General features: G+C 41.8%; 4 protein-coding genes across 4 annotated transcripts; 3 read left to right on the plus strand and 1 right to left on the minus strand.

Moving 5' to 3' along the window:
- Nucleotides 1-8983: 8983 nt before the first annotated feature.
- LOC120801597 (olfactory receptor 11A1-like) lies at nucleotides 8984-9904 on the minus strand. The gene has a single exon (XM_040148750.1). It carries the CDS (start codon nucleotides 9902-9904, stop codon nucleotides 8984-8986), a length of 921 nt encoding a protein of 306 aa, XP_040004684.1.
- Nucleotides 9905-12547: 2643 nt separating this feature from the next.
- LOC120801594 (olfactory receptor 11A1-like) lies at nucleotides 12548-13474 on the plus strand. Its single transcript, XM_040148746.1, has one exon. The coding sequence runs from the start codon at nucleotides 12548-12550 to the stop codon at nucleotides 13472-13474; it is 927 nt and encodes a 308-aa protein (XP_040004680.1).
- Nucleotides 13475-18648: 5174 nt separating this feature from the next.
- Nucleotides 18649-19575, plus strand: LOC120801595 (olfactory receptor 11A1-like). Its single transcript, XM_040148747.1, has one exon. It carries the CDS (start codon nucleotides 18649-18651, stop codon nucleotides 19573-19575), a length of 927 nt encoding a protein of 308 aa, XP_040004681.1.
- Nucleotides 19576-24721: 5146 nt separating this feature from the next.
- Nucleotides 24722-25648, plus strand: LOC120801596 (olfactory receptor 11A1-like). Its single transcript, XM_040148748.1, has one exon. It carries the CDS (start codon nucleotides 24722-24724, stop codon nucleotides 25646-25648), a length of 927 nt encoding a protein of 308 aa, XP_040004682.1.
- Nucleotides 25649-26186: the final 538 nt, after the last annotated feature.

Raw genomic sequence — 26186 nt, forward strand, 5'->3', positions numbered from 1 at the left:
GGTTTCCTGGTGAAACGTCTCAACAACTGTTGGATGGACTGCGATGAAATGTGGTTCAGACGTTCACGTTTCTTTTCAGGAGGACCTGGAATGACTCTGCTGATCCTCTAACATTTGCATTTGTCCAGTAGTTGGGCTTCGACCAAAAACCTGCAGAACTAACTGCTGACGTGCCCATCAGCCTGGTAAACATGTTACTTTAACTTGGCATGTTAGCCTGGTCAGTGTGAGCACACTGAGTCCGTAGTACAGCCTCTCCCTCTCTGTCACACACACACACACACACACACACACACACACACACACACACATCTCCTTACATACAGTCAAACTTCCAGAGTCAGAAGTGTAAGATGAGACCAACTCACCACCTGCTCGCCCTCTGGTCCAGCGTCCTCAGCGCTGACGTTTCCGTGTGTGAACTCTGAAGTGAATCAGCAGTGTGTGAGCGTGTCAGCAGCCGCCAGTGGTGACTGACGTGGATGTGATTTTACTACCAAACCAAAACAGACACTAATCCTCTCTAACCCGCCTTAATCCACCAAGCACCAACCTCTCTCCCTCTCTCTCTCTCTCTCTCTCTCTCTCTCCCTTCCTCTCTCTCTCTCCCCCTCTCTCTCTCTCCCTCCCGCCCCGTCTTCCCTCTGCCTCATTGCCTTCTTTTGGGATCTTTAAAATCCTTCTCCTTCCCCGCCGGCCCTCCCGCCACTCGCTCCATCTGTTGCTCTGCTGCGTTCTACGTCAGTGTCTCTCTCCCTTCTCTCTCTTCACTGTAATGGCTTCCTCCGTCCATCATTTTCTCGCTCCCTCACTCACTTTAAGTACTTCAACAGATCACAAAGCTTCTTAACTCTTTGCTGCTTTTAGCCACACAACACACACACACACACACACACACGCAGGCAGCAGTTCAGACATGCTCAGCGGCAGGAAACACAGTGTTAAGAGGGCAACGCACAAACACACAATAACAGTAGTTGTGATGTATTAAATCCCTCTGCAACATCTGGATCTTCAAGAGACCAGCCCTTACCAGCTGTGTGTGTGCGTGTGTGTGTGCGTGCGTCGGGGGTTATCAAAGGGTAATGGTCACTGGGTCACCTCCCGTGATTAACACTGATCCTTCAGAGAGAGAGAGAGAGAGAGAGAGATGGAAAGAGCGAAAGAGAGTCCGTAGAAACAGAGACAGATGTAAGAAAACATGGCCGCCAGAGAGGCTCCTCCTCCCACAGCGACCAGCAGCCGACGACCAGGCTGACTCGAAACAGCAAAGCCGCTCAGACAACTAACAAGCGACACTGAGAAAGTGGTGAAGTGGATTCTGAAATGCTGGGACTCACTCATCAACACATTTCTTTGTGTTCAACAAACTGTCTTTTTCGCTCCTAAGGTCAAACTGATCTTAAATATAAAGAAGAACATAGGAAACATTTAACGACCTTGGCTGTTACAGAACACCTGAACACCCAGCGGGCCCTGAAGGGGTTTTATTGTCTTGAAAAAAAAGACTGAGGGAGTTCAGGGACCAGATGCAGAAGATGTTTTCAAAGCCTCCTCATCCTCCGTCAGAGAACATGCAGCAACTACTAACAATGCAGCCGAAATAAGGCGATTTCATTTCTCATCAGGGTGGAAAATTGTCTTTAGTGAGACATAAAATAGGAACGAAACCATACGATACTTGTGTTGTCTTATCGAATGCTGTAGCAGGACAATTTATTTTAATCTCAGTTTGCTTTTTTGTTAATGTTTGGATCTTTTTTTAAAACATTTTTATGATGAAATATAATTTTATGTTGTTTCTACCTATGGTTTTATTTTATGTGCATTTATCTCCTATGTAATCAGAGTTATTAGGATGGGAGTATTGTAATTCCAATGAACCTTATTTATATAGAAGAACATAAAAAAACTGAGCCTCATCAAAGTACAGGAGAGTATATTCGAATTACAGATACTGTACGTCGCAGCTCAGTGATTTCCTGTCCCAAATGCAGACACACGAAGGCAGGTCGGTGCAGCGAAGGTACTTTAGCTGAAGACAGAACGGGCTCACAGACGGATGGTTGAAGCAGGCAGGAAACACTGGGATTAAAACTCTGGGACAGGAACGAGAACAAAGCAGGAACGTAAACATTTCTGGCAATTGTGTAGGTCACATTGGACCTGGAAAATGTGTGTATCGTGTCTGCGTGTTCACATTTTTACTGAGGGCGCCATCCATCCATCAAACCGCTTTCCCTTCTGACTCTGCTGCCGTTAATGGATGTAGCTTCGTTCATCAGGACAATTCGTTGCCTCTGAACAGGATCCAGCCAGAGATTATGTCTCTGATCTGACGCCCCCTGTCGGCAGCTGTTGCACACTTGATGTCAGTGCCTTCCAAAAATCCTTACAAATCACCGGGAATGTTATTTGATCTGATACCACCAGGGTTAAGGTTCGGTGTTTGGTTGGGTTCTGGCACAAAGAAAAACTGGTCTAGGGAAGGATCATTGGGTTATAATCAACATTGTGGGTTTGTTTTGTTGACCCATCCATTCACACCAACCTCTCGCCTCTTCTCCCTTCCCCACCCTCTATAACACCATCACCTGACTTCCTCCTTGACTGGTAGGGGGCGCTGTTACTGGAATGTAAACACATGTTGTTTTTCTTCGGTAGACAGTCTCCAACCTTCTACCGCTTTAAAATCAAACTGTTCCCCAGGTAAACTGTATTTACTGTGTGTTTTGCCGGGAAATCATGTTTCAAAATGCGCCAAAGAGCAGCTGGAGATGGAAATGACAGAAGTAAATATTCAATAGACTCAGCGCAGCAGCTACTGCACCTGCTGAACACACTATCAGCATTGTCTTATAGATTCCACTGGGCGGGAGGCATTCTGAGTGACGCCTCTGCGCTCAGGGCGCCTCGCTTTCTAACTACGCAGCCATCCCTGTCTCCGAGAACTTAAGTTTATTTAGCAGGCTACTAAATTGTTTTCCCGGTTACGTTGTGGTGAAAAACGTAGATTATGCTCTGAGGCAACGTCGATGTGAGCGGATGAAGCGCCACACTTTCGTCACTCGGAGGCGGATGTACAAAGCCCAGGACCTTTTCTGCCAGAGACTGAGGTTTATGTCCTGAGACCTGCTGTAGGTTTAGACAAAAAAAACAATAAAACCCTAATATAAGACCAATACATGCTCTTTAGGTTCCATATTGAAGAATAATTGTGGTTTCTCAAAACTTGAGTCTTACTTGTGACCTTCTTTCTTATTAGTTATGATGACGTTATTAATTGTTAAAACCTGGAATTTGAGGGATTATTAGTGACATTTTTCGGTGCCTCGCTTTCAGTTTGATGTCCAAACGAAGTGGTTTAGATCATCTAGATAAATGTTGGTTTGCTGATAAACAGTCGGATCGTTTGACTGCTCACGTTTCTTGATTTATTTATTTTTTTTGTAATATTTCATCATGGAAACTCTTCTTGGATGTTTGAGAGTTTTTGGTTCTCATTCTGGATCAAATCTGTTTTTATTCATGCAGCATGGGAGCATTTAGCGGCTGTTCTCTGGAAAGGACCTGTGGAGTTTCTACCTTTATACTATCACGTACACAGGTTAGAGGAAGCGCCATGTGTTGACTTAGTTACAGTTTAACGTAAGAGAAACCTGGTCCTGACCGGCTGCTGCATTCACACATATACTGTACATTTTGGGTGTTAATCAGATCTAACGTGCTCGTTTTCCACAATTTCTGTTTTCCCGGATCCCAACAATAACTTTGATGGGTTCAGTGTTATATAACTGTTTCATAACTGATTGAAATCATGGGCTAAACTATGAATATAAGAACTACATCCTAATAAAAAAAAGTGGAACAAGCCTTTAAATGAGTGATTTGAAAACAAATGGAAATCAAATGCTTCACCAACAAAGACCTTTGAATTCACATGAAACCCTTAGTACGTTCATAAGTTTTCCTGTCTCAAGTACCACAGTATGTACCTCATTATAATCGGGGCCATCTAACTCATCATGCTGTATGAGTGTCGAAGAGAATCTGGAAAGTGACATAGAAACTGCGCGGCAAAGGTTGATTTTCAACCTCAACATCATCTCCTTTAACTGTAATTGACAATAAGGTACTGATATATATTTAATGCAGGTACTGCAACACAAACCGAGTGCTTCAAATTTCCATGTTGACAAAAGAGCAGTAGACAAAAGTCTTTAAACACAATGTGCCTCTTTTTCTTCACCTGGGTTATCACGTGCAAATAATGCAAAAAGATTTAGAGCACATTTTGTTTCCTTTAACACAGTGCACCTCTTAAACAGCTGGGTAGTTTCATCTATACCAAAGAATCATAATTAAAAAGCTCATCACAAAGTTTATCAGTAAACTCTTAGTTTATTATAGTACATTATACCATATTATATCATATTATAAGTGTCCTGTCTGTGGGGGTTTTACACCAGGCTGGAGTTGTGTTAATGTGTTTAATAGCTCTCAAAGGACAAAAGCGATAATGACCTGTCGACCACCTCTAACATCATTACTGGGATAATGACTTCACATAACTTAGCTACTTATTACACAGGCAATTAAAATAAAACTTTTCTGGTTCGGAGAGTTTGTAATCATAGGTCACGTTGGATCCTTTTGACCCTTCTCTCTGATTACAGAGGTAAAAGGTGTTTGCTTCGCAGAGCGTCCCATGAGGCCGGCTCACTGTGACCGCTGGGTGGTAATTAGCTGTTTCCAGACCGGCTGTAGCCAGGCCTGTCCCCCGGGGCCTCGCCTGTTGTTCACCACAGTGCAGGTGGCACGCATGGGGGGGTCACAGTAGAGGACACTAATGACACTCATTACAGTGTCCTTACATCAGCTCTGGGCTTCTGCGGACACCATGTTGGTGTTATTGAAGTCAATTGCATCATGCTAATTGGAAATTGCTTTTTTCACTCATTCCTTGGTGGCACACACACACACATCAAAACAATACTCTACATCACCTTTAGGATGCACTTTCTATAAACTTTGTCACCGTGTTATGACCTCTTTGACCCCCTGTGAAAGTGTAAAAGTTATGCGACGCTTGACCTCATATCTCGACTCTGAATGAATAAGCCGGGCTTCGTTCTTGATCCTCCACTGATGACGGTCAGCAGCTCAACTTTGTGGTCAGTGGGAAACTGCATTTGGAAATGTCCACTGTGAAGAAGACAGCAACTGAAGATCAAATGCATTCGTAGAAAGAGGCAGACAAACGTGTTGAAGCAAGCTGCCAGGAAAAGCATGGAAAGTGGTGAAGAGGAAGATAAGATAAGAGATTTTACTCATCCTGGACGTACAAAGCACATGACTGTGACACTATGGCCGCTATGGGATTCGTATCTTGATTCCAGTCTGTCGTTTAGACAACAACAGCTCTTCGGTTAAGGTTCGGAGGAGATGGTGGTTTTGGTTCAATGTAAATAAACAGGTTGTGTCTGAAGTCACTGTGAACTTTTTCCTTATTAAACCGGACCAGGATCTTTCCTGAACCTGAACCAGGTGCTGTGAGAGTCCAAACAGAACCATAAAAAAGTTTAATTAGAATGGCACTCAGTAGAGCGCAGACCTCCGACAAGGTCAATGTCAAACAACATACACCAGACTTCAGAGAAAACAATTCAAATTCATGGTAAATGATCCAGATCTGCCCCATAATGAAATGGGTTCTTCCCTGGACCAGGCCCCATCCCTCCACCGAGTTTGGTGCAAATCGGTTCAGTACTTTTGCATAATCCTCTTGACAAATTAACAGACGCGGGCGAAAACATAACCTCCTTGGTGGAGGTAGCAAAGCTTTAGTCACTACAAGTGGATATTGTGCTGCAAGATCAGATATTCTATTCTCTGTAGGTGGGTGCGAGCAAGCAACCTGGGCACTGGCTAAAACAGTGACGTGATGTACATCGACCGGCATCACGTTGATAGATGAGGTAGCTAAAGTTACACTGTTAATATAGGTTGACTATAAACTATATTGAGACTATACAAGATATACGACACTCCAGCGCAGGCACAGTGTTAAAACTAAATTTCTTGCATACAGTATCTTTAAGACCCACATGGAGCATCTGAAAAGCAAACTGAAGGCTGAAATTGGATTTTTGTTCAGGAACAAATCTCTTCTTCCGGCCGTTTCTGCTACCATAGCAGAGATCTGCAGGGTGAATGGAGCTTTTATGCCTTGGATTTCGAACATGTCTTCTCCTAGGTCTTCTGAAAGTCATGGCTGTTTACATTTGCAGCGACTGGTGGCAAGTTACAGCTGTTTTTTCTTCCTAAATGCACTTTGGGAAACCTTGACAACACATCCCATGAAAAAACGAAACAAACAAACAAAAAAAAAAAGGAAAAAACCAACAATGAATGGATCCCACTCACAAGTATAAATCACCTGTTCATCCCCGATTTGGATTCCTTGTCCCCCATTGGATGCTGGGCTCCTCTGGAACTTGGAGCTTAGGCAGATGTTCCCAGTTTACTCTCACTTTATGGGTTTACCAGGGCTGTGCAGCTGCTTCCCCTGCAAAACGGTCCAACTCACGACCAGGAGGTGCAAAGCTGATGATGTGACTGGGTAGTAGGTACACTTATGAATTATAAGTAGGGTGAATGGAGCTTTTATTCCTTGGATTTCGAACATGTCTTCTCACATAGTAGTAGTTACACTTATGAATTATCTTGTGCTCTAATGTGGTGTTTTCTATGGACAGTGCGATAACAAAACCCCATTTGAACCACAAGTTTGGTTCCAAAGCCAGTGCAGTGTGTAGAGGTTCGCAGAGTGTTAGTACCGCTCCACCCTTCGCACTAGCCCGTGGACATCCGAGGCCCCTAGAGGTATTTTTCAAAGCCAGGGGTCAGCATGCTATGGGTCTTGCCTTTGCCTTGTGGGTGGTTTGTCCACATGGCCCACATAAAGACACTGAAGATGTTTTTCGCATAACGCTTAAAAGCACTGCATACCCACCCAGGTATTTTCAGTTAGCCTGGCTGATTAGCCCTCCAAGGTGGAAGTTGGGTGGAGCTATGCTGCGATTCATGCAATGTCACCAAACTCTACGTACTAATGAGAATGATAAAGGTGTAAGTTGTCAGCCCCAACAGGTGGAACAAAACGTCCTGGGGAAATAGTGAGGTTTCAGGCAAGTCCAGTTTGTAACTACCCACAAAGTCTTGGGAAGAGATCTAACAGGCAACAAAGGTGAGAACACCTCTGTGGGAGGCAGAAGGGTCTCAAGGGACTTTAAAGGCCTGCACACGCACACAGGTGTTCCGAGTCCCTTTGACTGATAAGACCTCGGCTCAGATTGAAGATGGGCAGAGCTACCATACGTTGGGAACTATGTGAGGTCACCAAACTCAGCCCACCAACAAGAACGATAAACTCGTTTCCCACCTTAAGACGTACATCAGGACACTCAGGCAGATGTCAACCAAGCGCGATCTGTACACGCCCACACAGTCTTGAGAGGTCTAATGAGGCATAATAAGTGAGAACAGCTGTATGTGGATCATGGGTTTGCAAGGATTTTAAAGCAGAATCTTAACTGTGATGGACTGTTTGAAACATCTGGGGAGTTTCAATATTACAAATAAATGGCAGCAAATAGCTGTAGCCTCTTCTAACAGAAAACATAGAGCTCAGTAAACGTGAGTCAAGCTCAAGATAATTGGAATTAAATGTGTTAACAGGAAACTAAACTGCATATTTTGCTACAGGGTACGTGTTCTTTGTTTGAATTGAGACAGTTGTGAGATATCAAATGTCCACCGGTGAGACTCCAGTGGGGCTGGTTACAAAGGGCCGGTCTTAAATTGGTGGTTCTGATAGCATCAGAACCAAAATACATGGGTGCTGCTATCGGTATCTTTACTATTTGAACATCGTTCATTCATTTAACAGCATTTTCATTCTCCTTAATGTTAAATGAACTAGATCTCTATTATCCTTCTGCTAATGACATGTTTGTGAGTGATACTTGAGTGTTGAGTTGGAAAATAAATATTATTTACGTTTAGAGTAAATAGCAGGGGACCTAATATTGATCCTTAACAAGTTGGAGACTTGTTTTTAAGCCATTTTAAGCCAAAAGCAGTTTGAAGTTATATTTTGACCCAGTGGAAGCAGCTAATTTAACAACATGCGCTCAGCAGAGTGTAGCACAGTGTTGCTTTCACAGTATCAGTGACACAGACAATTCTTCAGTTTGATTATTTAGAAAAAATGTCGATGTTTTGAAGACTTATATTGTTCTTTATAACTTCCTTTGGATCCTGCTTGTACAGTCCAGCTCTGCCGAGTCAGTCATCACATTTCACCACAGTCCCGTATTCACTTTCATGCTGTAAATCGGGACTCTGGATGATTCATGCACTTCACTCCGACTCTACTGTCAGACTTGTGTACTGAATGCAGTGATTGTCAGTGCTTTCAGACTGTCAGTGGTGGGGAACATAAGACATCAGAGGGACATCAATATCACTGTTACTAAAACGATTTTATTTGTTTGAATTGCATATAGAAATAAATCGAAGGAAAAATTTGTGAAACAAAGGCTTGTGCTTTTCTGTTCAAGGTTAAGAGTTTAAATATGAACCATCACATTAATTCAGTTCTTAAACTTGACTTTTCAACATTTAAAATATTTGTCTTCACTCTATGGTCATTATGAGCTTCTGCAATACAACTAGAGATACTGCAATACATATGAATGTCATTCCTAGTAACAAGGTTCTATTTTGGCACGGCTGAAACTTGTGATTACCTGACAGAATAAAAACTGACTTTTGAATAACAAATGAGCACTCATCACATTGTTGAGGCTGACAATGACCTTTAACGTGTGTTAGTTATTAAAACAAGTCATGAAAAAGGACCAGACAGATCACATCTCTGCTTTTCTGAAGAAATGACTTTCGGAGTTATTACATCACATCATCTTACTTGACTGAACAACCTCTTCAGGTGTTTGGAGATTTCTTTCATTTTTAGTCCGTATATGATTGGATTAAAGAGAGGGTGATACAAAACCACTTGTAAAGTCATTATTAAACGGGCAGTTTTTGGAAAATCTGATTCCAGTCTAAGTATAATAACATCATATGTACACAACAATGAAAAATTGATTAAAACCAGCAGGTGAGGTAAACAGGTCTGTGCAGCTTTTTTCCTGACTTCTCTACTGCTCCGATAGGATATGATGAGTATCCTTGTGTAAGTAAAAACAATGTAGAGCATTGGAAAAAATACAATATTGAGCAAAATAATCAAACCAAGCGCAGAGAGCACTCTTGAGCTCACACAGTAAAGTTTGTAAATTAAATTGTTACAAAAAATTCCCTTCAAAGTAAAGTTACAGAGTTTTCTGTTAGCACTCAGTACAGCTGGTACTGCAACCTGACACGCTGGCAGGAGCCAGGCTAAAACCAGGAAAACCCTCACAGTGGTTTTTCTCATGATAGTCGGGTATTGCAGAGGTTTACATATAGACACATACCTGTCATAGGCCATGGCTGCCAACAATAGGAACTCTGAACCGCCTAAAGAGTAAAATATTTGAAACTGAAAGAGACAGGCTGAATAAGAAATGATCTGTTTTTCAGATAAAAAGTCAATTAACAACTTTGGGTACATTGCAGTGCTGAAAAGAACAGAGTTCAGTAGCAAGGCTGCAATAAAAACGTACATAGGCTCATGGAGGTTTTTGTGAATCACGATGAGGTACACAATAGTAGAATTACAGCAGATTATTAGGATATAGACTGTGAACATAATCAAAAAATATAAATATCTGTATTTGTTAACTTCCACATACCCGCTAAGAGTTATGTATGTTACATTTATTTCTTTATCCATTGATGCTGTCAAACATTAACAATGTTTTAAACAGGCAGATCATTTAACAGAAATAGTTAAATTACAAATAACTGAGGAAGTCTCAGTTTGAAGATATATTTACCATAAAATCTGTATTTGGATGTCTCATTCGTTCACTGTTACCTTACTGTGACATGCACTTAGTACGTGTACAATCTTGAGTTTGTGAATGCTTTTATCAGATGGTGTCACCCTCCATGGATCTCATTAAACTTTTCACCTAAAGACACAACATGTGATCAACTTTGTCAAACTCTGGGGCATGTACCCCCCTAATGTTGTCTGTGCCTAAACAATTATGGTAACGCACTATGATTATATTCAGTGTTTATAGCTTTGGAAATTGACTACATTTCCTGCATGAATTGGTGCTGTTTCACACAAAGTTTGCATAGTAATTGATCCTTGTCACGTTTATGAAGGGAAAACACTGCACTTCAAGGACGAAAGGTAGTTCCAAATGGTAATACCAATCATTGGTAGACACCATGATTTGCTTCTTTTGCGTCTCACCAGATGAATCGAAGGAATGGTTGATTTTCAGATAAGAGATGCACCGGATGAGACACCTCTTTATGACATTGCTTATTGCATGCTTACAAGAGGACTCTCAAAAGGGTCGCTCCTAATGTTGGTGTTAGAAAAAGGCATTTGCTGAGGCTCCTGCCCTTGTAACTGAAGGAACAGTTTAAGACAATGCGATTCTTTGTGTTGTAGGACACCATGAGGACATCGACAGTGTGTGGAACTTTCATCGCATACCCCATTGTGATAAGCTTATTCGTTTTCCTTGGAGGGACATGTTTCTTTTCCACAGAAGGGCTGTGGCTCACCTATGGATGGACCTCTTTATCCTTATCCTTATCCTCAATGTGTTAATGCATGTCTCCGACCACATTCCCAGCATTTTGTGTTGGGCAGAATCCGAATTTTGACCTGTTCCTTTGAGAGACTCTTAAATACAAGGCAGGTTAACCTTCAGTCTGGCAAACTCGCGTGGATTCTCGGTTACAAAGTCAGGGATCATTAGTGTTGTACCATGAAACTTTGGCTCACAACTGGGTGGGGATGGAGAGCAATGCCACACAGGGAAGGACATGGAGAAGCTCCATGATGAGCCTCTGTGTGGATTGCAGCTCAGTTTTTTTGTCTTTGATTGCTGTTGTCGCAGCCATTCTTCGAGAGGAGGCTTCAGGTGTAGGGTCGGAGAGTCAGGACCCAGACGGGCCCGGCTGCAGTGATTCAGCACTTGACCACGCACAGAAGTACAGTTTCACTCAGTGTGCTCTGTAGTCAGCTTCTTCATGGTTAGGATAAGGGTTCATCGATGATGGTCCTTAATGGGGGTCTACACGGTGGGCCAAATTGTGCACAGATTTATCATCCACTTAAAACTAATGAAGCCAGTGATTGAAGCAAGAAAGACACTGAACAAAAACAGTTCCTTGTTAAAATCAATGTTCGTTAACGCTGTTTGGGGAGCAGCTGCTAGCCTAGCTTCCGCAAACATCTGCTTAGCTTGTTTCTTGGAAAACTTAAAAACCAGATGTCCAATGACTAAAAACCTTCATCCAATTAAGATATACAGTTAAAAAAAAAAAAACAGGGTTAAAGTGTGTCATAAAAATGCAGCTTAAATTAGCATAGAAGTAAATTTATGACAATATTTCAGGTGGGCACCTGCCCACCTTGAAGGGTTGCAGAACAGATGATATGCCAACTGGCCCCACTACCTGCTTACCACCTTAGAAGACGTCACTCCAAAACTGGTTGGAGCTCAATACTACTACCTGACACACAGTTTATCCCTGTGCCCAGGCCTTTACCACTGCGTTCAGCAGGTACAACTCCCTCCGCCTTCCCTTCATGTATTCGGTTTTTGCAGATACTCTGGGAAATCAGAGTCAAATTGAGAGCGAAACAGTTGGATTGGTGCATCCCTAATATCTTCAAACACCTTAATCCCTGATGAGAGTGGCAACACTGTATGCAATTGGATCACATTATAGAATTTCATCCAAAAAGGCACAGATGCACCTGGAGGAAGCTTATGCTCATACTTTTAAATCATGCTCATTAGTGACTGTGCGTCAAGTGGCACAAGTTTTTATTTCCATAGCAGTACATCCGTTACAACAAACAAGCATAAAAGCAATAAGGTAGAGTTGCAGTTGGTACAGAAAATATCCACTTATTTCCATAGTGCTGAACTTTAATGTAAAATAGCTGTATAGTAGTTATATAATAGTATAACAGAGGCACACATCCAAGTAAAAGGGGTCAAACAGTTCTCTGACTTCAGGCCTCCAGGGTTTAATGAATGTCTTTACATATTAGAATCTAATTTAATGGAGGGTTTAATGAGATCCATGGAGGGTGAAGCAATCTAATAAAAACTTTCCACAGACTGAATCAGTTCACTTTCTGGCTGTCGGAGATGAACGTACACCAAGTGCACTTTAAGGTCAGGCATCTGTGACTGAATAAGGCACTCCTGCACAGGTTGGATGTCAGTGGTATCGTGAAAGTGAAGCTCTTTTTAAATTTTCAGTAATGTATGCCGGCTATTTAATCTGCCTCTTATATTGTTGAAAATTTCAACACTCACAAAATTTCAAATTCATGGATGACAAACTTAATGTAACAGATATAACTCTTGATGGGCACGTGGAAGTCTACAGATACAGATATCTTTATTTTGTGATCATGTTTACAGTGTATATTCTAATTATCTGCAGTAATTCAACCATCATTTGCCTCGTCTGGATTCACCAAAACCTCCATGAGCCCATGTACGTTTTCATTGCAGCCTTGTCACTGAACTCTGTTGTTTTCAGCACTGCAATGTACCCAAAGTTGTTAATTGACTTTTTATCTGAAAAACAGATCATTTCTTATTCCACCTGTCTCCTTCAATTTTTTTTATATTACTCTTTAGGCGGTTCTGAATTCCTATTGTTGGCAGCCATGGCCTATGACAGGTATGTGTCTATATGTAAACCTCTGCAATATCCGACTATCATGAGAAAAGCCACTGTGAGGGTTTTTCTGAGTTTAGCTTGGCTTGTTCCTGCTTGTCAGATTGCCGTTGTAGTAATAATGAGTGCCGATATGAAACTGTGTAATTTAACTTTAAAAGGAATTTTTTGTAACAATTCAATTTACAATCTCCACTGTGTGAGCTCGAGAGCACGATCTGTATTTGGTGTTGTTGCTTTGACAAACATTGCACTTTTCCCACTGCTCTTCATACTTTTTACATACACTAGGATACTTATAATATCTTATCAAAGTTGTAAAAATGTAAGAAAAAAAGCTGCACAGACCTGTTTACCTCACCTGTTGGTTTTATTCAGCTTCTTCTGTTTGTGTGCGTACGATGTTATCACAGTTCGACTGGGTTCTGATTTTCCAAAAACTGTACGTTTAATAATGACTTTACAGGCGGTTCTCTATCATCCACTCTTCAATCCAATTATATACGGACTCAAAATGAAAGAAATCTCTAAACACCTGAAGAGGTTGTTCTGTCAAAGTAAAGTGATGTGATGTTTTAAAATGATGTTACAGGAATAGCAATGTTTTCTCTAATAATAATCATAATAAAACATTAACAATAATAATACTACAAGAGTGTAATGAAGGTATTTACTGTAAGCATTTGTTTCCATGGTGTAAAGAAGTTCATTCCTATTTCTCACGGAAACAGTTCATTGTATCTTCAGTTTGATAGTTTCGTAGGTTTCAGTGCCTGTTAGGGTTCAGCACTTTAACTGTAATACTCTAATCATCTCCTGGTCGCTTCTTATTTCTGCTACTGCCATGATACCACACACATACGAGCTGGTAGATTTTTATTTATTGTAAAAATAATACACATGTAGCGTCAACACTATTATCACTCTAAGTTGAGTAAAAACACTTCTTGATTTAGTAAGTTATCAGTTTTAAAGCTTTATTCTTTGGGAGCATAATGATGCACATTCTTTTACTTCTGGATTCATGCATATCATGCTCGTGTTCCCTGCACCCTCGTGGCCTGAAAGATGCACAAAACCTAATACTCGAAAAGTCGAAATACTCAAAATGCTCAGTACATTTAGAGGTCCAGACCCGGGTATACCGGCGTAGAATAACAATTGAACCTCAGGGTACTAATCTGAATCAAACAATAGACATTGCAGTATAGCATGTTCTTAACAACTAGCCACTAGAGCCACCTGGATGTCCCAGATTGATTGACGTGGAAACCATATCAGCTTTCTACACTGGCTGCGTGATAGCTTTAATCCTATTTTGAATCAGAGTGTCTGAATTGTTCCCAAGTCTCCTGTGCAACATCATCATGAAGGAGTTTGCAGATGTTCTCCAGTGCAAAGGAAAATTCCCAGGATTCCCTGTTGTGTACCTGTGCATGACGCCATTTATGTTGCGAGATCGATCATAACAGGAACATGCATTTAAATGGGACGGAATTATTGCTAAAAAGCTTCACATTTGACGACTATGAGTGTGGTGAGACTGTTAGCGACCCACAGGATCCACGCAAAACAATTCAGAGGCCACACTATTTGCTTCCCACATTGGATGATGTCACTCAGAAACTGCTTGGAGCCAAATAATTCAGATTCAGATACACAGTCAGGCCACTGAGCCGTCAGATGAAAACACAAAATGTTCCTGCTCACCACCTTTACCACAGGACATCCCTTCAGGATAACGATGGCTACAGACGGATTCCAAAGGAAAATCACAGAGACATGCAGTATAAAGAACTCAGTGGCATGGTAGCCATAGTCAACGATATACTAGTTTATGGCAGAACCAAAGAGGAGCACGACACCAATCCTTGCACCATGTTGGCGTGCACAATCAATTGAGGTGTATGCCTGAATCTGGAGAGAAGTGGGGTAGATGCAATGGAAGTCAGATTTTTTTGGGCACAAACTGACTTGAGACAGCATACAACCACACACAAAAGAAAATCCAAGCGATGAAGGGCATGACTCCACCAAAAAACAAAGGACACTCCTAGGACACCCCTAGGCATGGCAATTTACCTGGCTCGGTTTGCTCTGCATCTGTCGGAGGCCACAGACCACTACACCAGCTGCCCACCTCTAGCTTTGGAACTGATAGGTGAAAAAAAGACTGTTTTCTCCACATCCACACCCACAACCGCCTTGCTGGGCCTGTTGTTGCTTCACCAATTGGCCAGACTGAGTCTGTGTCCACCTGCCATGACAAGGACAAGGGGTTGGTTTTGGGGAGGCAAGAGCAGCAAATTTAACCAAAAGGGGCAAGATCAGGAATGACAGGATTAGAGAGATGGTGGGAACAACACCTATCCAGCATCACATAGATCGGCGAGAGGGTGGTGGTTTGGGCACATGGTGAGAATGTCTGCTGGCAAACCAGCTTCCTGGGCATGGAACCTCAATAACCCTGGGACTAGACCCAGAAACAGATTGAGGAAGCATTGGATGGACAGGATCAAAGAAGCCCTACAGAACCACAACATGACCATCCTTGAAGCATGCACGCCACCTGGCAACAAAGAGGAAAAGTAAAGTATGTCAGTGCACACTCAAATCACAGTTAGACCGTCTTTCATTTATATTAAAAGAGTAGCTGCATTTTAAAGTTCTTGATCTTTCCCCTGGTGGTGTACATGGAGTCTGCTGGCAAGCGTAGCAAAGGGTGTGTCTCCCTCTTCATCAGTGTCTGTAGCACCTCATGAAAACCTCGCCATTACTCCATTATCTTTGTAGTGCAACCAGGGTGGGTTAAAATTCAGTTACCTCAACATTCCATCGAACACGGTCTCCCAAGTGCTAGAACTCTCTCTTTCTCCTGTGCAAGATGCACCCTTGCAATTATCTTATGAGGTTTGGACGCTTCAGGTGGTTTGGGTACAGTGTGCCCTATCAATCACCACTAACCTGGGAAAGTTGTGGTTAACAATTCAGGGATCAGGTTGGAGGTTGGACAAATTTGGTTGGTCTTCCTTTCTCCTCATCTTCAGGGATGCCAAAAATCTTGAAGGTGTTCAGAGTGGATTGCCTGTCTGGGTCTGAGAGTTAAGCTACAACTCGGCAAATGAAGTTTCCAGTGATTGAATTTGCTGCCTTTGATTTTCTGTGGTGGAAAGTGTCTCCGCAGGCTCTTGTTGGGTGGACACGAGACTCTGAAAACTCCATTCAAACTTTTCAAACTGTTCATGTGAAGACTGCAGGAGCTTGTTTGAGATTTTCTGTCAAATAAGTGAGTTCGTCCTCCTTTTTGGCTGAAGATGTGTCTGAAGTTTTCTTGCTAGCATGGTCTTGGCTAGTAGTAGCAATGGTTAACGGGCAGAAAAACTCTCTGTAACGCTTTATATTAAGGTCTTTGTAATGCCTGTCAGTTAATAGGTAATAAGGACCTTATAAATCCTTATAAGATGCTTATTGAGATAGTTATGTGTTAATAGCAGCTGCCGGATCTAAAGCGAGAATAAATCCTTAATGCGTGAAAGTCCCACCAACGAAAAGGAGGCTGTCACTGCTGCTAGGTGGTTGCTGGGACACGGCCCCTGTAGACCTGACCAGGAAACCCCGCCAGCTCACTGAGTGGCACATGTCTCCGTTTGTTTCTTTCTTCCTTTTCCCCGCGGTGGATGGCGGGTGTTCACCACCGCGTTGCCGCGCGTGAATGTCTACCCGGTTGGGGAGTTACATATATACAAACATGTACTTCGTGTTTTATTTCAGCTGTTAACGGTGATTTTTTATTTTAAGTCAACTTTTTGACGACTAAAACTCTGGACCTTTTAGTTTTGCCTTAGTCAAAGAAAAACAAACATTTTAGTCTAGTTTTAATCAAGACCGAGAATTAGCATTTTAGTTAAACTTCAGCAAACTGAATTTTGAAAAGTCTGAAAATCTGGAAAGATGTAACATTAGCAAATCCATTGCAATCTAGCTCTTGCAATATGAGTCAAAAGGAGCCAGAAAAAAGAAAACCCTTCACAATAATAAAAAAAAAACTTGTACAACAGCCCTTCAATGAATCCTACCTTTATAAGGTTAAGTCTTGTCAGGACTGTGTCAGAGAGGTGTTGATATTACTCTGTAATTTTGTAGGCCGTAGTGGTAGCGTTGTACTAGATAATGTTATACAGGACGTGTTTATAACAGACCACATTAGCCATCAGTGACATATGAATGGCCATTACGTTGTGTGTGCTCTAACATGGACGGCAGGTTCAATACACCACAACAAACAAACTTGTCTTAAGCTAAAAGTTGGCTAGCGTAGCTGACTGGGCTGCTGACTTTCAATAGGCTACTGCACACTGGTTTTTTTCTCTCAGCCGTGTTACCTTTGAAGTGGGTCCAAATCTCAACCCGTTTTGTTGGCGTCACATTCTTTTCCCTTTACCGCACGTTACCCGACATCCTTACAGCCGTAGCATTTCAATGCATTGCAAGGTCCAGTCTTGACCTAGTTCATGGGTGTGCTGGTGTGGTGGTGCGCTGCTGGTGTGCAGAATCTCCAGGAAGCTGATTTGAATGTGCGGGACGAGAAATGTGCAGCGCAGCCATTCAAAGAAGGACGTTTAGATCATGTCATTGTTTGAAAAATGCTCTATGTAAATTTGTCTCCTTTTTTTTACCTCAACAAAAATATAGAGAGATTTTGGTAAGGTTTTTATTTTCTAAACTACATTTTAGTCTGGTCTTTTTTTTTTGTCAGCAATATTACATGTTGATATAGTCACACGAGACCATGTGACATCATCGTCTCCTCTTAGTCATGGAAAAAAAGGTCTTTGGCAAACTTGTTTAGTCATAGTTTTCATTAATGAGAGTAACACTGGCTGAAAGAGACTTGTTGACATCCGCAAAACAGCGGTTGCTATGCTTTGATAGATTAGAAATTATATCGATGTAACATTGATGTATTGATGCAACAAAAAAAAGCTCAGTAAAGGTTAAACAATGACATAATAGGCAAGTTTGTTAAAGTCAGTAAATGTGTTTCTAATGCTAGTAGAAACAATTATAAGCAACTCATAGGGGCTTTTATTAATGACCTTAAGCACTCTGTGAATGGTTAACAAGTTCTGTATAAGTGCTTATGAATGATTTATAGTCTCACAATAAACGTGTTTATGATGCTACTATTAACACTTAGTCTTAATTAATAAGGATCCTATAGGATTGATAAGGGCCTTATTAACTAGAGCTTATTACGAGGACCTTAATATGAAGCAACTCTCTTTCTGCCTCGTGTACTTGTACCAGACATTCTTGTTTTCAACTCTCTGATGGTGTAAAAGGGAAAAACAAACAGCAGAGGTCTCTGAGCAACCGTAGAGAATCTGGCATTCGAAGTCAGAGTTTAAAACTCATAAAAGTGGAAAAAAAACACACCTACACTGTGCTCATCTCACTGGTGACCCCCTCTTGTTGGGAGTTTAATGAGATCCTTGGAGGGTGAAGCAGTCTAATAAAACCTCACCACCGACTCCGACTGTTCACTTCCTGGGTTTTGGAGATGAACGTACATCAAGTTCATTTCGAGGTCTGGTATCTGTGAATGAATAACACGCTCCAGTACAGGTTACATGTTGGTGTAACTGTAAAAGTTAGACTTGTGTTTTGAATAATTCTGAACGTACAATGGTTATGTCCTGTAATCTGCCTGTTTTCTTACTGAATGTTTAGTTTTAGAAAGCATTCATGGATGATGAGTTAAACGTTACTCACATAACTCTTAGCGGGTATGTGGAAGTTAACAAATACAGATATTTATATTTTTTGATTATGTTCACAGTCTATATCCTAATAATCTGCTGTAATTCTACTATTGTGTACCTCATCGTGATTCACAAAAACCTCCATGAGCCTATGTATGTTTTCATTGCAGCCTTGCTATTGAACTGTGTCTTTTACAGCACTACTATTTACCCAAAGCTTCTGATTGATTTTGTGGCTGAAAAACAGATCATATCATATTCAGCCTGCATCTTCCAATATTTAATATATTATTCTATAGGCACTTCTGAATTCCTATTGTTGGCAGCCATGGCCTATGACAGGTATGTGTCTATATGTAAACCTCTGCAATATCCGACTATCATGAGAAAAGCCACTGTGAGTATTTGCCTGATTTTGTCTTGGCTTGTACCTGCTTGCCATATGGCGGTTCCTGCAATAGTGAGTGCTGAAGCTAAACTGTGTAACTTTACTCTAAAAGGAATATATTGCAACAATGCAATCTACGGACTTCAGTGTGTAAAATCAAGATTCATCACTATATATGGTGTGGTTGCTTTAGTAGATCTGGTAATACTCCCTACGCTCTTCATAATTTTTACTTACACAAGGATACTCATCATATCCTATCGGAGCAGCAGAGAGGTCCGGAAAAAAGCTGCAGAGACCTGTTTACCTCACCTGCTGGTTTTAATCAGTATATTCTGTTTGTGTGCATATGATGTCACTATAGCTCGAGTGGATTTCAACTTTCCAAAGATTGTGAGCTTTATAATGACACTGCAAATAATTCTGTATCATCCTCTCTTTAATCCAATCATATACGGGCTCAAAATGAAAGAAATTTCCAAACACCTCAAGAGGTTGTTCTGTCCAGCCAAAATGATCTGATGTATTATCACAGACTGCTCGTGTACAGCCTTTTCTACTGCCACTGTTCGCTCTGCAGTTATTCAATCTTTTTATTCGACATTATCAAGTCTGACTTCTTCCTTGTGTTTTGCTTTACTGTCATTTCAAAAGCAAAATTAAACCCTGTTTACAAGTGACAACATTCACATTAGTATCATTGGCTTCGGGTGTATCGTTATAAGTTTATATTAATTATTAGGTAAAAGATGTCAACGTTTAAATAGTGAACTTCAGTGATATAAATTATATTAATGCAGACGGCTAATGTGTCAAATCCTGACAACCTGAAAGTGTCTACACATCTGTGTTCAAGGGATTGTTCCCTTTTCATTTTTTGTACTTTACAGACTTTAATGTACCAACATGTGTCCTTCAAACGAAGATTTTTTGAGTATCAATGATATTTACTGTTCCCTGTTTTTTGTCTTCGACTGCTGCACAAGCTGACTCCGGAGAAAATGATTGCTTTTCACTCCAAGCCGGTACTTGAAAGACCCTGTGTGCTTGGACGAACGGGAGAAGAAAGTTTTTGTGTGTGCGCGAGGGTGAATGTGTGTGTGGTGGTCGGTGCTCCAGCATCGGAGGTGATTTTCATGTCAGAGCTGGCAAATGGCAGCTTTGTCTGCAACAGAGCATTTAAGTTACGATTTGAAAAGTAAAAAGAAAATAATAATTATTCATAGACAGTCAACTATCATGGGCCCACCACAGCAGGACACACACACACCGAACCAGCACTTTGAGGGAAACAGACTGAATCAGCCTGAGTCAGATTAATGTCGACGGAATAAAGCTTTCGTCAGTCATGGCACCCTGTGCTGTGGGAGGAGGGGGGATCGCTTCTGAAAGGCATTTACCACCTTTCCTCCCATTTGTTTGACCATATTTAACAAAATTAAGTTTAACATAACAGATTGCGTCATACAAAGGTGCATTGACCACAGAAGCTCACGTGGAAAATCCACACAACGAGCACAGGAAAAGCAAAAAGTCAGCAGCAATAAGAAATACGAGTACAGACCACGGAACAAGCACTATCCTATTAAAAGAGAATAAATACTAGAAGTAAAGTAATGGGCAGCAGATTTGATCTCTACTAGAGTGGTCATGACTCTTGTTGCCCCTGTTTATTGGCATCACAACTTGAATTCACTCCCTTATGAAAAGAGAATCCTGGCAACATGAACTCAGATAACAATGGAGGTAGTGGAGAGACATGGCGTGAGAGATGCCAAGCCGGTCTATCTTACTTCATGCGAGGTTGAATAAAAGCGAGTCAGGAGTGTGGATGGTAACGTCACCCAGATGGCATGCAGGACTGTAGTTGGAGGTGGAGGCTGGGAGTTCAGAGGATCGCACGAAAGAAACAGAATGCCACGAGAAACATGGATTCTGGTGTAGTCCCTGAAGGGAGACAGATACCCTGTGCAGAGGGTTTGGACGCGGAGGTCTGATGTCAGTGCTAAATGTTAAGGTGGTGATCATGTCTCGGCTTTTCACAGGCATTTGATTAGCATATCCGGTACTCCCGTGGGCTTTTTGACAAAGGAGTGCAGCTGATGTAAACCCAGATGTTAGACATTTGTTGCGTTGAGAACAGAGTGGAAGGAAACAGTGTGTGAGGCTGTGTGAGGTGTAGAATGCTTTGAAACAATATGAGGGTCGGGTCCAGAGGGATGAAAGACAATTTGGGATTTAGGAATGAGGGGAATCGAAGGGGGCTGGATGAAATGGGGCTGAGCAAGAAGGAATGAACAGATGGTTGAATGCAAAGTCATGAACCAGGCATGGTAGGGCTGGTGGGGCATTTGAACTGTAGTAGACCGGCAACTCATTCATTCACAGCCTACTACCTAAGAATAAGATGGAGCACTTCAGGTGCCCATTTATGCTGACTGCAAATCAAAGTGTACAAGAATTGTGAAAACAGCAAAAGCCATCCTTTGTTCTACCTAAATAAGGCCTGAGCAGCTGCACTGCGAGATTCATTACTTCCGCGTCCCGCTGTCCTCCCAAGATGAACAGCAGAGTCAGTCGTTTCAACAATGCCACGTAACGACATGTGTTTATGTTCAAGTGACTAATGAGTAAGGCAGGAAAGTAGGAAATCAGGTGCCATTATTTTAGATCCACAAAGTTCATTTGGAGAGGAGGTCAGCGTGGATGAATGGGTCAACAAAACAACAGAACAGAAAGACTTTAACACGGGGAATTGCTGTTCATCTCCTGTTTCCAACTGTGAGGCTTCAGTCAGGCCACTCTGCCATAAAGCCATATCGGTGGAGTGCTGCAGTGATTGTCATCCTTCTGGAAGCTTCTTCCTTCTCCACACAGGACCACTGGAGCTCAGCCAGAAAGACCATCAGGTTCTTGGTCACCTCTCTTACCAAGGCCCTTCTCCCCTGAAGGCTCAGCTTAGCTGGGTGGCAGCTCTAAGTAGAGTCCTGGTTGTTCCAGACTTCTTCCACTGAAGAATTATGGAGACCACTGTTCTCCTGGGAACCTTCGATGCAGCAGAAATTTTTTTGTAGCCTTCTCCAGATCTATGTCTCTGAGCTCTGCAGGCAGTTCCTCCGACCTCAGATATTCATTGCCAGCTGTGAGATCTTATGTAGACAGGTGTGTGCCTTTCCAAATCACGTCCAATCAGTTGAATTTACTACAGGTGAAGTCCAGTCAAGAAGTAGAAACATCTCAAAGATGAGGAATGGGAGGCAACTGAGCTAAATTTGGAGTGTCATAGCAAATGGTCTGAATACTTATGTCAATGTGATATTTCACTTTTTCACTTTTAATAAATTTGCCAAAAATCATAAAATTCAGTTTTTGTTTTGTCCTTATGGGCTATTGAGTTTAGATTGAAGAGGGAAACAATGAATTTAAATGATTTCAGCATGAGGCTGCAACATAACAAAATATGAAAAAAGTGAAGGGGTCTGGATACTTTATGAACGCACCGTACAAATGTGATACTGGACTATACTGTCTGCACAGGAATCATGAAGAGAGACGAGGTCGGGTGGGTGGGTTGGTATGCAACAAACAACTATGGGATCGGAATATCTGTTGATATTATATGGTATGTATCTTAACAACTACATCACCACAACCACCAGGGCGTCACAGATTGACTGCCATATTAACCGCAGCAGTGTATTACACTGTACACAGAGTGACTGTATTTTCCCAGAGCCTACTGGTTTTCCATTGTACACAGTTGTGTGAGATTTGTCAAGTACATCTGAGTGCACAGCTGTTGTATGGCTGAAGAGATGTAGTGCAGACACTACGTGTTGTGAGAGCAGCAGCTCCTTCCGTACACAACCTAACTCAAGCTAGTCCTGTCTGTAGATAGGCATTATCAGCAAAGTGACAGAGCCAACTGGCAGCCGCTGAAAAGCTTCACACTGGAAGACTATTAGTGTGATGAGACTGTTAGTGACCCACAGGTTCCATACAAGGGAATTAAAGGCCACAGCACTTGCATTCCACATTGGATGTAGCACTCTGTAACTGGCTGGAGCCCAGAACTTCAGAGTCATGGATGCAGAGTTGGGCTACTTGGCCCCCAACTCGTTCCGGCCTTTACCACGGTGTATAGCAGATACGACTCCCCTCGCCTTCCCTTCGGGACAAGACATGCTCCAAAGGAAAATGGCGGACACATATTAAGAACTCAGTGCCATAGTATCCATAATGGACGATTTAGTGGCTAATGGCAGAACCAAAGGGGGGCCACCGATCGCACCATGATGGAGTTCACAAGGACCCTGCTAGGTTTGCTCTACATCTGTCTGAGGCCAACGTACTACTACACCAGCTGCTCATACAAGACTTCGAGTTCACTTGAGATAGATGTCATAACACAGCAAATGACAGAGCTCATCACCAGAGACCTATGATCCATACTCTGCTACTACAAAAAGTGGTTTAAGAGCATTTGTGCTGCTAGAGTCCATGTACATCTGCTCCTAAACTAATATGTATACCAGCTGCGTATGCTTCAAGGTTGCGGACACCGATAGATCGGCGGGCAAATTATTATGGGCAGATCAAAGAGAAGCTTTTCACTGTCTATTGAGCTGTAAAAGTTTCCTCGCTCACATGTACAGAAGGAAAGAAACAGCTGAGTCAGTCCACAACCCAACTCCCACAGCTCCAGCATGCCTGCAACAAGTGAGTCTGCAGCTGCAGTGATATGGCATTGAGATCCGGCACTGCCCATGGAAGGCAACCCTGTAGCAGACACACCTCACAGGCAGCCTAACTGATGATGACTAACTGAGTGAAGGTATGGATGGGCAGGTCCATGCTGTCTTAAGCAGCTTGCCCGTGAGCAACAGAGGGTTTGTTGAGATGAAGACAGAAAATACAGAGGAGCTGCAACTAACCATGCTAAAGCAGACAGTCCTGTCAGGATAGCATAACGAAAGGAGGAAATGCCCTCCCACCCTCCTAGACCACCAGAACTTTAGAGACAAAATCACAGTGAGATGACAAACTGCTAAATGGAGAGAAAATCATAGTACCATCCACTTTGAAAGATAACATGTTGGAGCACAACCACAGAGGATACATGGGTATTTAAAAGGAGCAAGCCAAAGGTGAGGATGTCCTCTTCTGGCCTGGCACGGATAACGATAGCACCCCTGCTGTGGAAAATGGCTCCATATGCCAGGAACAACATGCCTCAAATCTCACCTCTCATCAGAAACCAAACAGACCATGGCAGACCCTCGAACTGTTCTCACGGAAGGTAGAGGGCTACTTAGTTGTTGTTGACTACTATAGCGGATATTTTTGGTTGAAAGATTGCATAATGGGGCACATGGTCAACAAAGAGGTATTTCGGTGGGGAGTTTAATGAGATCCTTGGAGGGTGAAGCAGTCTAATAAAACCTCACCACCGACTCCGACTGTTCACTTCCTGGGTTTTGGAGATGAACGTACATCAAGTTCATTTCGAGGTCTGGTATCTGTGAATGAATAACACGCTCCAGTAAAGGTTACATGTTGGTGTAACTGTAAAAGTTAGACTTGTGTTTTGAATAATTCTAAACGTACAATGGTTATGTCCTGTAATCTGCCTGTTTTCTTACTGAATGTTTAGTTTTAGAAAACATTCATGGATGATGAGTTAAACGTTACTCACATAACTCTTAGCGGGTATGTGGAAGTTAACAAATACAGATATTTATATTTTTTGATTATGTTCACAGTCTATATCCTAATAATCTGCTGTAATTCTACTATTGTGTACCTCATCGTGATTCACAAAAACCTCCATGAGCCTATGTATGTTTTCATTGCAGCCTTGCTATTGAACTGTGTCTTTTACAGCACTACTATTTACCCAAAGCTTCTGATTGATTTTGTGGCTGAAAAACAGATCATATCATATTCAGCCTGCATCTTCCAATTTTTTGTATTTTACTCTATAGGCAGTTCTGAATTCCTATTGTTGGCAGCCATGGCCTATGACAGGTATGTGTCTATATGTAAACCTCTGCAATATCCGACTATCATGAGAAAAGCCACTGTGAGTATTTGCCTGATTTTGTCTTGGCTTGTACCTGCTTGCCATATTGCAGTTCCTGCAATAGTGAGTGCTGAAGCTAAACTGTGTAACTTTACTCTAAAAGGAATATTTTGCAACAATGCAATCTACGGACTTCAGTGTGTAAAATCAAGATTCATCACTATATATGGTGTGGTTGCTTTAGTAGATCTGGCAATACTCCCTATGCTCTTCATAATTTTTACTTACACAAGGATACTCATCATATCCTATCGGAGCAGTAGAGAAGTCAGGAAAAAAGCTGCGCAGACCTGTTTACCTCACCTGCTGGTTTTAATCAGTTTCTCTTGTTTGTGTGCATATGATATCACTATAGTTCGATTGGAATCCAACTTTCCAAAAATTATTAGCTTTATAATGACACTGCAAATAATTTTGTATCATCCTTTGTTTAATCCAGTCATATACGGGCTCAAAATGAGAGAAATTTCCAAACACCTCAAGAGGTTGTTCTGTCCAGCCAAAATGATCTGATATATTAACACAGACTGCTCGTGTACAGCCTTTTCTACTGCTACTGTTCGCTATGAAAACAGTAAAGAGTACGTAGAAGTGGATAAATATGGATATGTTTATTTTTTTATTATCTTTACAGTATGTGTTCTAATAAGCTGCAGTAATTATATAATTGTGTTTCTAATCTGGATTCACCGAAACCTCCGAGAGCCTTTGTACATTTTTATTGCAGCTTTGTCACTGAACTCTGTTCTTTTGAGCACTGCAGTTTACCCAGAGCTTCTGGTTAATGTTTTATCTCAAAAACAGATTATATCATATTCAGCCTGTTTATTTCAGTGGTGTCAATATTACTCTTTAAATGGATCAGAGTTCTTGCTGTGTCTGTCAACTCCTATGACCGGTATATAGTTCAGAGTCGATTTGTTGACATTCTTCGCGTTCCACGTCTTATCGAATACGCATGTGCGGCTCGTTCAGTAGCTTTGTGGCTGCACTTGAACATGACAGCCCTTTGTGCCTCTAACTCTCTGGGTCATCACTCATTTTAAATGTT

The sequence above is a fragment of the Xiphias gladius genome, chromosome 16 (genome assembly GCF_016859285.1).
Source record: "Xiphias gladius isolate SHS-SW01 ecotype Sanya breed wild chromosome 16, ASM1685928v1, whole genome shotgun sequence".
Taxonomy (NCBI): domain Eukaryota; kingdom Metazoa; phylum Chordata; class Actinopteri; order Istiophoriformes; family Xiphiidae; genus Xiphias; species Xiphias gladius.

Excerpts from the sequence above, each read along its gene's own strand:
- LOC120801597 (XM_040148750.1), bottom strand. The coding sequence starts at position 9,904 with ATGGATAAAGAAATAAATGTAACATACATAACTCTTAGCGGGTATGTG.
- LOC120801594 (XM_040148746.1), top strand. The coding sequence starts at position 12,548 with ATGGATGACAAACTTAATGTAACAGATATAACTCTTGATGGGCACGTG.
- LOC120801595 (XM_040148747.1), top strand. The coding sequence starts at position 18,649 with ATGGATGATGAGTTAAACGTTACTCACATAACTCTTAGCGGGTATGTG.
- LOC120801596 (XM_040148748.1), top strand. The coding sequence starts at position 24,722 with ATGGATGATGAGTTAAACGTTACTCACATAACTCTTAGCGGGTATGTG.